We start from the raw sequence: 13,629 nt of genomic DNA on the forward strand, positions 1-13,629 counted from the left end.
TGCTCCACCTTCTAGTAGGTGCAGTAGGTTGTTATCAAACCAGCTGAAGTGATTATGAATGACACCAAGTGACATTGTGGACTGTGAAACTGAAGGGGGAAGCAAGGAAATGGAGTATGAAGCAATGAAGTGATATGCTGGGAGGGGAAGTGCATGGGTCAAACAAACCGATTGGGGTTTGTGTGTCACTATGTCATATCTGGTACTCACGTTCCTCCTTCTAGCATATATATAAAGGGTATTCATTTACTTTTTAAACTATCTTTATGATGCTTAACTAGGAACTTATTTGCCCGAACCTGAGATAATTAGCTTTGTAGCATTAAGCTAAGGAAATTGGAGCCTTTTAACTAAGTGTGACCACTAAGTTTTCGGCTAATAGCCGTTGAATGGGCTGATAACAACCTACTGGACCTACTGGAAGGTGAAGTACGCCGCTACTGGCTCATAGTTATGGGAATGATAACCACTAATAACACCCATTCAATCATGTGAAAACGTTTGAGAGACGTGGTGCTTCAAGACAAAAGTTTCCCAGCAATCAAGTGGTCATATTTTTAAGTGGACACAGGACTGGTTTCCGTGAGAGGCGAGAAAGAATCGAGGCCTCAGTCTCATCAGGAAACTCAATCATGTCCTTCTGGTTGTGCTCCCAACTCCTCCAGCCTCTGATCCCTTGGCCTTTAGCTGTCAACAACACTTGGGACAATTACCATACGGCGCTTAAAGAAAAGTCTGCCCTACGCCACTGGTCAGTGTACTGAATGACGATTTTAAGACTTAGGCAGTATTCTCCAAACAAAATCAAATTTTGTGTGTTTGCACAGGCAACATGGTGCGTTCCTGACCAAAAACAAATGCTATCCTTGGCTTCTATTGGTGCTGAGCGCACAAGTCTGCCATCCAAACTTTTTCAAACAGCCTTATTCATTATCATCCAACAGCAGTCTCCTCCAATTGGTCTACAAAAACTGTGATTAATTGCAAGTTTTTACACAAGTCGTTCGGCCACATGTTTTTTATTTTACCTCTTTTTAGGAATTTGCGAGTCGTGTCTGGCTGTTAATATAACTCACGAAAGCTGCCGCATCTGCCACGAAACGAAAATAATTCTGATCACAGTGTGTACGCTGGCATTTGTTGTATTCCACAACTTTTTGAGAACACCTAATTAAATTTTGCTTGGAGTACACTGTTGGCCAGAAATGAAAGATTTCTGTTTTACATTTTCTGGACTTAAAGTTTGTGAAGATGGTTAGTAGATGCTTGTGGACATAAAGCTTAACAAACCAGCCTCTTTTCCTATCATTATTGAACGTCTGATGTGTAATTACATCCTTTAAAGCTGGAAATTAATGATGCACAGAGGGGACAACCAGGGACTTGTAATTGTGTTTGGCAAACGTTCAGTCGAGTGGAAGGGTCATGAAGCCAGGTTGGATGATGTGCGTTGATTGACTACTAATGCAGGTCAAAGACGTAGGCCGTGTTTGTAGTTTTACATAAAAAATCCCCCAAGTGCTGCTTAAAATTAATCCAGCAAATCTCTGCGTCTCTCAGCTTGTAACAGTGACCTCAGCCATTGTGAAGCCATGACATATTTCATTTCAAGAGAAAGCGGCAGGAAGAGTCTTGCCCTTGTTTTTTGCTTGCAAGACTGGAATCAGTTACAACCAAAACATACTGCCTCAAAACACGTAGTGGCAGAATACACTCCGATATGAGGAAGTGACTAATTTGCTGTCTTATTGCATGTCATGCATTGACACCTTACACCCAAACATGAAGCTGCTCTTGCTCTGTTTGTCAGGAAGTCACTACTGCACCATGCAGTGTCAACGCTCCTATTGTTTGAATGAACGGGCCACATTTTTCTGAGAACAATAGAAACACTGACAGCTAAGCAATAACCTCCCTATAAAATTTGCTCCCATCATATGACAATAGATGACGCACATTGTTGAGACTTTTAAAAGATGAATTTAGTCACCAGCCTGAGAAATGTGGTTAGGTAAGAGCAATCTGATAATGAAAGTAAAGACTGGGGCATTGTGAGCCGAACAATGTGCCACTGATAAAGAGCAATGTGTGCTGGCTTTAGCTACGATTACACTGCCGTATGAAAATCCATTATTTTGTTTGTGGAGCCATTAGCTTAAAGCCACTTTTACACCCACAGGTGTTTAACTACCCAACCCTTGCCACAGAGATTCTCTCAATGTTGGCTGCAAGATTAACTCCATACCATTGGAGGGAAAGTACATACAGTACTGAACTTTTTCTTCCTTTAACATTTTAAGAGGGAAATTTGTACTTATTGCTATTGCATTTAGTTGGAAATGATAATTTTGTACTTTTACTGCTATTTTTTTTTCACAAAGGAAAACTTTATCCTTAAGAAGACCATTCGTATAACAACTACTCAATCTGTGTTACCTTGAATTCTTAAAGAAAACGTCATCTTGAAAGTATGCAAGAAAAACAAAGATAATTCTTAATGAATTGAAGTAAATGGAAAAACATCTGTTTACCAACTCTCACCCAACTTGGGCAGTGTAACCCAACTCGTCTTTATCCAGTCGTAAATAGTTTAGCTCTTGTTAAACGTGACCTTTACGTAATTTATCAAGACTTTTCTCTGGTTTTAGATTCTTCGTTCACCGTGAAGGCATGTGAGAAAAACAGTTTTTTTCCAGAACACTGGGTGAGAACTTGACATACAAATGATTGTTTTTACGGTGAAATATAACTTTAATAGGGATTTGTAAAGAATTTATGGTATAAATGGTGCCTTTGTATGGGACTCTGTTGAGAGAAAAAGGTGAATTCACGGCAACTAAATCAACCACATGCACCATTTAGCATGTTAGCAGTGTTAGCATTCCTCATAGAGACTGAGAGGGTGATGCTAACAGTTGGCGAGTAGCTGGAATGCTAACAAACCATTTCTGAGAAACTGTCAGAATGTGTGAGCGTCTCTTGGTTTCATCATTTCACACGTCAAAGATACGTGTCTTGTCTTGTTATACAGCATTGGTCTCAGTTACAAAGCCTCGTCCAAGATTTTCTCATTAACTTTGCAAGTTGATTCTTTTCTTCTTTCTTTTAAAAAAAAATGACTTATGTTGACAAGAGCCAGAAGGAATTAGCGTAACCTAAACTCTCTCTTCACCTACTGCTCTGCCTCCGGAGCACTGACAGATATTTCACACGTTACATACGTCAAGAAAAACCTTTTCCCTCTTCTCCGCCACATCCTTTAGTTAAACAGTTACTCTAGGAGACTCACACATGGACACAGTCACACATGCGAGCAAGCACACCCCCTTCTTGCGAGCCTCTGCAATGCAAAGCTCCATATAAGGACATGCTGATGATGTAATGGTCCATAGGCAGGGAGCACATCCCTTATTGTTTGGTCTGACTGCAGGAATGCCCACATTACAGCTACTAAGAGAGTGAGACACACAGAGAGAGGAAGAGTTGAAGGTCGGGTGTTGTACGGCGAGATAATGAGCTTATGGCAGTGAAGCCGGGGAAACCTTTGGCAGAGGTAGGCACTCTGAACATTACTATGAGGAAAAACTTTAAAACTTTTTATAAATGTCTTGCTGATGTCTTGTTTTGCTTGGAGATGTACAGATGTTAAGGATATCATCATTTTATGCTGGTTGTCATGTTAAGTTTTATGCTGTGTGCTTTAATTAAGGGTTTATACTTACAAACAACTAGTGAAAAAAGTTAAAAACTCAATAGTTTAAAGTTTTCCCAGTCAGCAAAAGCCAACATTTCAAAGTTGAACAAAATACATAAAGTTTTAAATTCTTTCATTTGTATGTAAACTCTATAGGGTTTGTATCATATCAGAGAAATTTCATGTTTAATCCAATTTTACATATCCATAAAAAGCACATTGTGGATGAGCTATTCTTACATGCTCAGGAGTCAGTTTGCATTTATTTGTTTAGACAGTCATGAATCTCAAGCCTTGTCAGAAAAGCGGCGTTGAACATGTCATATTTATGGCCCGGCAAGGAATTTGTTGAGGTAACATAATCGTAGAAATACTGACAACTTAATTTTGAATGTGCAAGATGGCAAAATTTATAGTGCGAGGATCATGTGGCATCCCATGTGGATAGTAGAGCAAGAAGACACTAGATTACACATATTCTGTGATTATAGTATATTTTGAATAGATACTATGTAGAGAAAATTCTGTTTTTATCATTTTGGCATTTTAATCAGGAGAGACTGAGTGAAGTTCATGTAAAAGTTTATATACTTGATTGTTAAAGCAGATATGTGATGACTGTAACAAATTATATGAGATCATATGATTTTGATAGAAAGTCTTTGGCTCTTAAACTCTAGTAATCTGGATTTTATAGTAAGATTTTGATGGCTTTTTATTGACATTTAATTAATTTCATGTTTATTGTGATTGAAGAAAAAAGTTAATTACATGAATGTTACTGTAATAAAGCTGGTATGATATAAAGTATGGCTCATCTCAAAGACTTGCATTAAACAGTAGTTTATGTTTGAGGAAATAAAGATCTGTGGTGTTAAAACACGGTTACATAATGTATATTTAGTCTTTTGGAAACACTGTATGTAATTTATTCACAGTTTTAGGACTCGTCTGGTAACACACTACTCCATTAACAACATCACCACAACCAGGAGGAAGTTAATAAATATCAGAGTTACATATTTTACACATGTTGATTGCACTCTGGGGGCATATCACTTAGCCAGTGTGGACTTTACATAGAGTCTTTGCACTGCATCAATCAGCACCCCCCCTCCTTTTAAACTCTGTCACACATGAGGGCAATCGGCCCAGCTTCCACATGTTAAAGCGGAGGTGGCTATGTATGTGTGCAGGATATATCGGTCTGTGCATACATGACCTAATCACTTGTGGTTAGAAAATGACATATGGAAGGTGTAAGCAGCGGGTGAGCCACAGTTTCCAGCTTGGGGAGCCACGTAAAGAGAGGGAAGCCCTCTGTGAAGCTGTAAAGCTGTGGGCTAGTTGTGACTCCCTGACTGGATGTCTTTTTTAATTATATTTATGTTACATTTGAGGGAAAATATATTTGCAACAAAGCCAGAAACAATCCTGTAAAGTTGAGATATCCCTCCTTGGCACCCAATGTGAAATTGGTACCTGTTGCACAGGCTGCAGAGTGGGTGGTAAGGTGCCTTGTAATGTTGATAAGTATGAAACTATGAGCTTTATGTGCAGCGCTTTACAATTTATCCCTCCAAAATAATGTGCTTTCAAGCTGTGCAGATCTCTGCTTTGTAACGAGGCAGAGATAAAACATAATGGGGAGGAAACGTGGACAAACGCTTTATAGATCAACTGTAATATTTATGTGTTCCCTGAACGCGTATAGCACTTTAGATGGCCAAACTGGCCACTTGGTCTACTACTACTTGTGAAAGTATTTTAGGTCTGCAGCATTAGTTAAGGGTCAGCTACAGGATAATATTTTTTCACCAAAGGTCACTCCGTATATCCTCTCTCATGCAGACTTTCATGTCCGCACTAAATTATATCCAACAACAAAAATGTTCTCAGATGTGGCTCTGTTGGCCGAACACACTCATCCATGTGTGTGTCCCTGATGAGAAAAACTTCAGGAACAACTAATCTGCACCGACATTTTCTTATGTATCACTGGGAGTAGCTCAAAAAAGTCCCATAAATGGCTACAAGTGATTTTACTGGTGTGAGGCGAGCAGTGTGTTTTGGGCATATGAGCCATGTCGTTTCCTCTCAAAGGGTTTTCTTTTATTAGCGCAAAGTGCCCGCGCATGTAGTATATAGGATTAATATCCAGTTCAGGACAGAGTTTCCAGTCCTACTTGGAAACAAAGTATATTTCTCTTTCTATTTTGGACGATGACATCACTAGGAAAACAACGGGGACTGAGATAAGACGTTGAATAAACAGTGATTACAGGCTGGTTCACAAGAGAGATGACTGTTTTTTTTTGCTTAGCAACTTCTCGGTACACATTACATTCAAAGAAAATGTCATTTTTCAACGCATGCTTGGTGCAAGATAGGGCTTCTTGCATGACACTCTTATCCAGAGTCCTTGAAAGTTAAATGATAAAAGTATTATCAACAGCTATGGCAGCCAGTATCGAGCAAGGGCAAACTTAGAGTCAACAAGGCTAGACAGAAAATATTCTGAGCACCTGGAATACTCAAACAGCTTAGGAAAAAAAATAGTACAGAAATACTGTGGTATAAGTCATGAGATAAAAAAAATACTTTTTGGTCATATTTGTAAATATACACTCAGAATACTGAATTTTTTTAAAATTTACGTTAAACACTCAACTTTTTTGCACCTGATTTTAAAAGTCAAGACGCTGCAAATAATAATAGAATGCATCAAATTAGGAAGTCAGTGTATGTATTTAGGAAATCAAAAATTATGTCTGCAATTCCTTCCTTAGCCTGCAGACCCCGCAACCCGGCCCAATGATAAAGGGTTATAAAGTATTGCATTCTGGTTTTATTTAAGTTTCAGTGCAGCCCTCAAAATACATTCATGGAAAAATGTATTAGACCACCCTTTTTCTTCAATTCCTGGTTTATTTTAATGCCTGGTACAACTAAAGGTACATTTGTTTGGACAAATATAATGATAACAACAAAAATAGCTGATAAGAGTTTAATTTAAGAGCTGATATCTAGACATTTATTATGACAAAAACCATGGAAAATGGCTAGATATCAGCTAATTAAACTCTTATGAGCTATTTTTGTTATCATTATATTTGTCCAAACAAATCTTTAAATGTACCAGGCATTAAAATGAACAAGAAACTGAAGAAAACAAGGGTGGTCTAATAGTTTTTTCCATGACTGTACAGTAGTGTAGAAGTATAAAGAGACATCAAATAGAAATATTCCAGTACAAGGTCCTCAAAATTGTAGTCATATGTACTTGCTAACCCGCACATTTCAACTCTAACCTGGTTTAATGACACATTATTGTTTGAACATTATACTTGGTTATTATTTACAGTTTTAACACAGTTAACATAAAATAAAGTTTGCACCATACTTCATAATGAATAATAATATTTGCTGCCACAAAAATCCCCAACATCTCCGATTCCACCCAAACCACACTATAAAGAATCTTATGCATATACTTATAATATTTTATTGAGTGTTGTTTGGTCTGGATGTAATTGCAACAGATGGATGCAGTTACATGTGTCCCCCTACCCGCTCCCACCCTTTAGTAGCTACTGGAGAAAGAAATGACATGCTGCCGAAGTGTCCCACCCTTCCACATCATGGCCCACAATCCAAGTGTACATGTGGAATTAGTGATCCCGAAGAGTGTACGTTTGTGTGTGTGGGAGGATTTCTGTATAAACTCTGTAGGACTGTAATTGCCCTTGCAAGCAGGGGAATTCCTTTAAATGTATAAGAAAAAAATGTGGAGGGTAGGTGGTGGTGGTTTTGGTAAGGGGGAGAAGGGTTGGTAGTAGAGGAACCCCTTAATTAAAGGATTGTTCCATGCCAGCGGGCCATCTGTGTGGAAATGCCTCGCAGCTGCACACACAGCAGTCATAACATACCCTTCCCTTGGGGCTGTAGCCACTTTGTCCTGGTGATGTATGCATGTGCCAGACGTTCTGAGCATTTATATGCACTGCAACTGCATCCAATGGCAAACATGCAATGTGTCTTTGAGTACTTTGATGTCGAAATATGAGCTCAAAGTCAAATTTCTACACCACTGCCTTTGATTTTTGTATTCTCTTGAGCGTGTGACCAAGTCATTGTTTTTCTAGTCTTTCCACTAAAATCCCAAGTCAACACTCACAAGCCCAAAGTCCTAAACAATTATCCTGTCATAATGGGGACTTTACCAAATGTAATGCCACTTTAGCAACAGGGCACACTCTCAGAAATAATGTGACGTATTTGTATCTATAGGGGGTACAACAGCTTGTCATTGAGGAAAGGTACAGCTGTTGAACCCTTGCCATTGGGTTGGGAGCATATATGTAAGTTGTTGTACCTCAAAATAAAAAAATACATACTTTGAGGTCCAATAATTAGCCCGAAAAGAAAAAAAAGGGGTACAATAGGAGTCAATTTCTCTCCCCCAAGGTACAATGCAGATTATTGAACAGATTTTGAGGCCCAAAAAGTATATTTTTAGGGCCAAAAGTTACATACAGTATATGTTCCCAAACACATGTGAAGAGTACAATAACTGTACTTTAAAAGGTGCTGCCACAGTGACAAGCTGTTGTACCCCTAAAGGTACAAATTCAGCCCATTGTTTTTCAGAGTGTAGTTTGAATTTACATGAAAAGATGAATGCTTTTTTTGTGCAACTAAGGAATAATGTATTTTAAGTATTGTAAAAGGGCTCAAGTCCAAGTGAAGTCAGGAGTCATTGGTGTTAAAATCCAAGTCAAATTGTAAGCCTTTTTTTTGGCTTTGGAGTCTAAAAACAGAATATTTCTGTCTTGAGTCTGACTCGAACCACAGGTGCTTCTCATTTTAGGACTACAGTACATTCAGTCTCAAATGAATAAACTTTAACTGATAAAGATTACCATTAAACAGCAACTATATCACATAATATCCTGGTTAGAGGTCAGAGGTAAATGTCACCAATCGGCTGCTGGTCAGCCTTTTCCCATTATTTCCCAGAGGGCTTAAAAGGCCATATGTTACACCCTCAAATACTATGGAAACTGATTGTTAAACTCAAGGCCTTATATTTACAGCAGTAACTCAGGTTTCCAAACCATAGGAGAATTAGCTGGCAACAAGGGAACAAAAAAATGTAACCACAGGTATTTCAGTCTACCAACCTGAGAGAGTTAAAGTAATACTTTTTATGATGTGTTAAATTTTCCATGACATAAAAACGTTAGTCCTCCTCAGAAATGCAGGGAAAATAACAGTGTTTATGATGTGTCAGTGCTTGGAGAAGTGGGCCCAATGGGTAATGACAGCGGGGGATGGAGTTTCTTTAGCACCTTTTTAAATACAACATAACATAACATAATAAAAAAAAAGACTGACATCTTAGATTTATCAATGATTCCAATATGTTTTGCTCCAAAATTCACTGGAAAATTGTTGAAAAATAGCAAATAAATCAAGAAAAAGAAAATACAACTGCAACAATTTTGCAATGATAAACCAACATGTATTTTTACTCTCATTTTACTTACTTACCTAATGCAGTATATGCAAGTTATTAATTGGATTGCTCAAAGATTTTTGTCTTTTTTATTTTTTACAGGTTGAAGCTGTTAATTGATCAAGAAAAGGCCTACCAGGAGAGAAAGGAGGAAGAGAACAACAAAAAGGTTACGAGTCTGAAGGAGGAGCTGACAAAACTCAAGTCATTTGCGTTGATGGTTGTGGATGAACAGCAGCGTCTCACTGAGCAGCTGAATCAACAAACAGCAAAGGTCCAAGAACTAAGTGCGAGTGCTTCACAAGCCCAGGAGGAGCTCAGCTCGGCTAATGCCCATCTGCAGGAAGAGGAGCAAAAGGTTTTCCGCTTGGAGGCTGAGCTGCGTGACCAATCGGGTCGATACCATCAGGAACAAGACACCATGACTGCCAAATTGACCAGCGAGGATGCCCAAAACCGGCAGCTGCGCCAGAAGCTGTCAACTCTCAGCAGGCAACTTGACGAGCTGGAGGAGACCAACAAGACCCTGCGCAGAGCTGAGGAAGAACTGCAGGAGCTGAGGGACAAAATTAGTCGTGGTGAATGTGGAAACTCCAGCCTCATGTCTGAGCTGGAAGAGTTACGCAAAAGGGTACTTGAAATGGAGGGGAAGGATGAAGAGTTGATCAGAATGGAAGACCACTGCAGGGACCTCAACAAGAAACTGGAGAAAGAGGCCAATCAAAGCCGGAGCTTGAAGGCTGAAGTTGATAAACTCAACCACAGAATTATGGACTTGGAGAAATTAGAGGATGCATTCAGCAAGAGCAAGCAAGAGTGCAATTCACTCAAAAGTAACCTGGAGAAGGAGAGGACTGTGTCAAAGGTTGTGACCAGCGAGCTGGACGTCTTGAAAGTCAGGGTCAAGGAACTGGAGGCTGCTGAAAGCCAACTGGGAAAGACAGAGCTGACACTGAAGGAAGATCTGACCAAGTTAAAGACTCTGACAGTCATGCTGGTGGATGAGAGGAAGGCAATGGCAGACAAGCTAAAGCAAATGGAGAACAAGGTCCAGAACAGCACTGGCAAACTTCAGGCTGAACAGGACAAAGTTACGTCAGTCACAGAAAAACTCATCGACGAGAGCAAGAAAGCACTGAGGTCAAAGGCTGAGCTGGAGGAGAAGATGTGCACCGCGACAAAGGAAAGGGATGACTTGAAGGACAAGTTGATTGCTGAAGAGGAAAAGAGTAATGATTTGGAGTCTAAGATCAATATGATGAAGAAAAGGTTGCAATCGCTTGAGAACATAGAAAGAGAATATGTGAGAAGCAAGGCTAAAGAGGAGCACATCAAAACACCCATTGCTAACCGCTTCCAACAAGAAGACAACAAAGTAAAAGATTTGACGCAGGAGGTTGAACGACTAAGATGCAAATTAAAAGACATGAAGGTGGTAGAGGGAGACCTCTTAAAAACAGAGGAGTTTGAATCACTGGAGAAAAGATTCACCAATGAAAAAGAGAAAGGTAAAGCCTTGATGGAGGAGCTGGAAATATCCAGGAAAGAACTTTCAAAGTACCAGCTGGCTGAAAAGAAAGAGTGCAACCAGGAGCATGTTCTCTACAAACGTTTGAAGGAAGAGGAGGCAAAGTCTAGTCATTTGACCAGAGAGGTGGCAGCTCTGAAAGAGAAGATCCATGAATACATGGGGACAGAGGAGTCCATCTGCCGCATGAAAACTGACCACTCTACACTCCAAAGAAAACTGACCCAGCAGGAGGTCAGAAACAAAGAGCTGGCCAGAGAAATGGAGACACTCACGAGAGAGCTTGAAAGATACAGACGCTTCAGCAAAAGTCTTCGCCCTGGCATGAATGGAAGGCGCTTTTCTGACCTCCACGTTTCCACCAAGGAAGTTCAGACAGAGCCGCTTGACCTCATGTCTCCCAACTGTAAGACAATGGCCCCGCTGGAACGCGCTGTGGTGAACGGGAAGCTGTACGACGAGAGCGAACCTGAGGAAAATGCAAATTACAGCAACGAGCTTCAGCTCACCAAATGCAGCCCGTCACTCATCAACAATGTAAATAATCTAAACAACTTGAGAAGAGCTCGAGTCCCGTTCCTGAAAAACAAAGACACGCCCCATCAGTCGAACGGCAAAGTGCAAGCACGGCAGAACGGCAACCACGTTCAGCCTGGAGATGTTGTGTTGACCCACAGTCCCGGGCAGCCTCTGCACATTAAAGTGACTCCTGACCACGGACATAACACTGCAACGCTAGAGATCACCAGCCCGACCACAGAAAACACCCAGTCATTCACCAGCACTGCCGTCATACCCACAAGCGGAGGTCCGCCCAAACAGAGAATTACCATCATCCAAAATGCTTCCATATCCCCTACTGTTAAATCAATTTCCCCAACAGCAAAATCCAAAGGTTCCCCAATCTCTGACGAACCGTGTTCCCCAGACAGGGCCCTATCACCTTTCACTATGGCTACATACTCCAGAGCAATGACTCCAGACTCTTGTGGCTCCGTAACACCAGACAGAGCCATGTCACCGATTCAAATCGTGTCAGTCACAACAGGCACCCCTGACCGCTCCCTCTCCACGGAGCCGGTGGAGGTCGTCGGAGGGCACGCCGTGTTCCGCGTGACCCCGGAAAGACAAAGCAGCTGGCAGGTCCAGAGGTCTAACAGCTCCGGGCCCAATGTCATCACCACGGAGGACAACAAAATCCACATTCACTTAGGGAGCCCCTTCATTCAGAGCATCAGCACTCCGACGCAAACGCTGAGCCCGTGCCACACACCTGGACTCCAGGAGCAAAGGACTCAGGTGCTTGCAAACTGCAGTACTTCTACTGTCAAAGGCAACAGCAAAATCACAAGTAGCATCATGATTAAGCCCACCTCCACCCCAATCCAAAGGCCATCACAAATTACAGTAAGTAATGTCTATGACTGACCTGATAACCCCTCAAAACCCTCCATCCCATCCCATCCATCGTTACTGAGTCCTGCCCATGAGATCCAGTGCAACCATAGACCCTGACACCCCAACTCTATACCCTGATACATTTACATGTCTGTTTTACTTGATTCATGATTTTAAACTGAGGTTTGAATGTTTCCTTTTTATTTTGGTTGGTTTGCTTGGTTCTGTGTGATTAAGTTCAAACTATTGTTTGCCTGCATGAGAAAAACCATTTTGAAGCACTAGAAATTTGATTTAATTAGACATAACACCGGGTTTTAACTTATGTGCACTTACTGTATTGTACTCAGTGGCCAATTTGCCATGTAGTCAGATTATTCACACTGATGTATCATACCAGTTTTTATACTTCATATTACACATACTGCATTATTATTAAGTTGTTTGGTTTTCTGAGAATTAAAGTGTGCAAAAATAAGTGTTATGTTTATAAGTTTGTCCTCCATGCTTGCCATTTTCATTTATTCACTAAATCCAGCATGTTTTGAATGTGTAAAATTAAAAAACAATCTGAGCAAAATGCAATTAGAATGAAACCAGTTGTTTGATTTGATTTTTGGTGCATGCAAAGTAACACTTGAGATCTCAATCCAATGTGTTCATGTTACACAGTGTGTAGTAACGTTTCTAACATTTGAACATAAAGACTGTCAAGACCTAATTAAATAATACCCAAGTGGAGGAGTTGTGCTCATACTTGAACAGATCACAAGACAAAAAGCCTTCTGGGATACTCACATGTGTTTGCCCGCTTGAGTTAAAATCATAGACTGAGGTCATAGTTTCTTCTTACATCCAGCGCACAGAAACCCAGTGACCGAGAATGAAAACCAGCATGATGTGAATATGGTTGTTCTCTTAAATGATACAACGGAAATTCTGCTTGAAACTTTTAAACCTCAGAGGGCTGCTCTATAAAACTGCTGGAAGAGGTGAATCTAGAAAAGTGTAACATTTGGTAGAATTATTGATCTCTCTCTCTCTCATCTTCAGTAGAGTGCTGCAGGAATGAGTCATTAAACCTTAAAATGAGCATTTTTGCACTTCCGGTACCCTGAAAGTCAGACCCTTTTGACCTCAAGATATCTCTTTGAAAATGTGTGCTATGACCCTCCTGTTACAGACATGCAGACTTAATGACAATTCTATAATCCCCTGTTTTTCTCATGCAGTATAGATTACAATATTTCTGCATACTGGGGTCCCTAAACAGTCTTGGAATTGCATAAACTAAAACTTTACATCCACACACTATAGACACTATAGACTATAGAGGACATTTATAAAGGTATTGACAATAATATCCCCAAAACTCTAAAAGTCTACGGTTTTTGATACCAAATCACAGCATGGATTTTTCTATGGTGTTCCTCAAGGTCTTTGTGTCTTAATGTGATACTTTGGGGTTAACAAATGGCTAAAAGAGACTTT

At 40.2% G+C, this 13,629-nt stretch overlaps 1 protein-coding gene across 1 annotated transcript; it reads left to right on the plus strand.

Annotated features, from left to right (window-relative positions):
* Positions 1–3,422: 3,422 nt before the first annotated feature.
* filip1l (filamin A interacting protein 1-like) lies at positions 3,423–12,950 on the plus strand. The gene is made up of 2 exons (XM_059327932.1): positions 3,423–3,553; positions 9,315–12,950. The coding sequence occupies exon 2, from the start codon at positions 9,430–9,432 to the stop codon at positions 12,166–12,168; it is 2,739 nt and encodes a 912-aa protein (XP_059183915.1). The 5' UTR covers positions 3,423–3,553; positions 9,315–9,429; the 3' UTR covers positions 12,169–12,950.
* The last annotated feature ends 679 nt before the right edge of the window (positions 12,951–13,629 follow it).

The sequence above is a fragment of the Centropristis striata genome, chromosome 24 (assembly GCF_030273125.1).
Source record: "Centropristis striata isolate RG_2023a ecotype Rhode Island chromosome 24, C.striata_1.0, whole genome shotgun sequence".
NCBI classification, from domain to species: Eukaryota; Metazoa; Chordata; class Actinopteri; order Perciformes; family Serranidae; genus Centropristis; species Centropristis striata.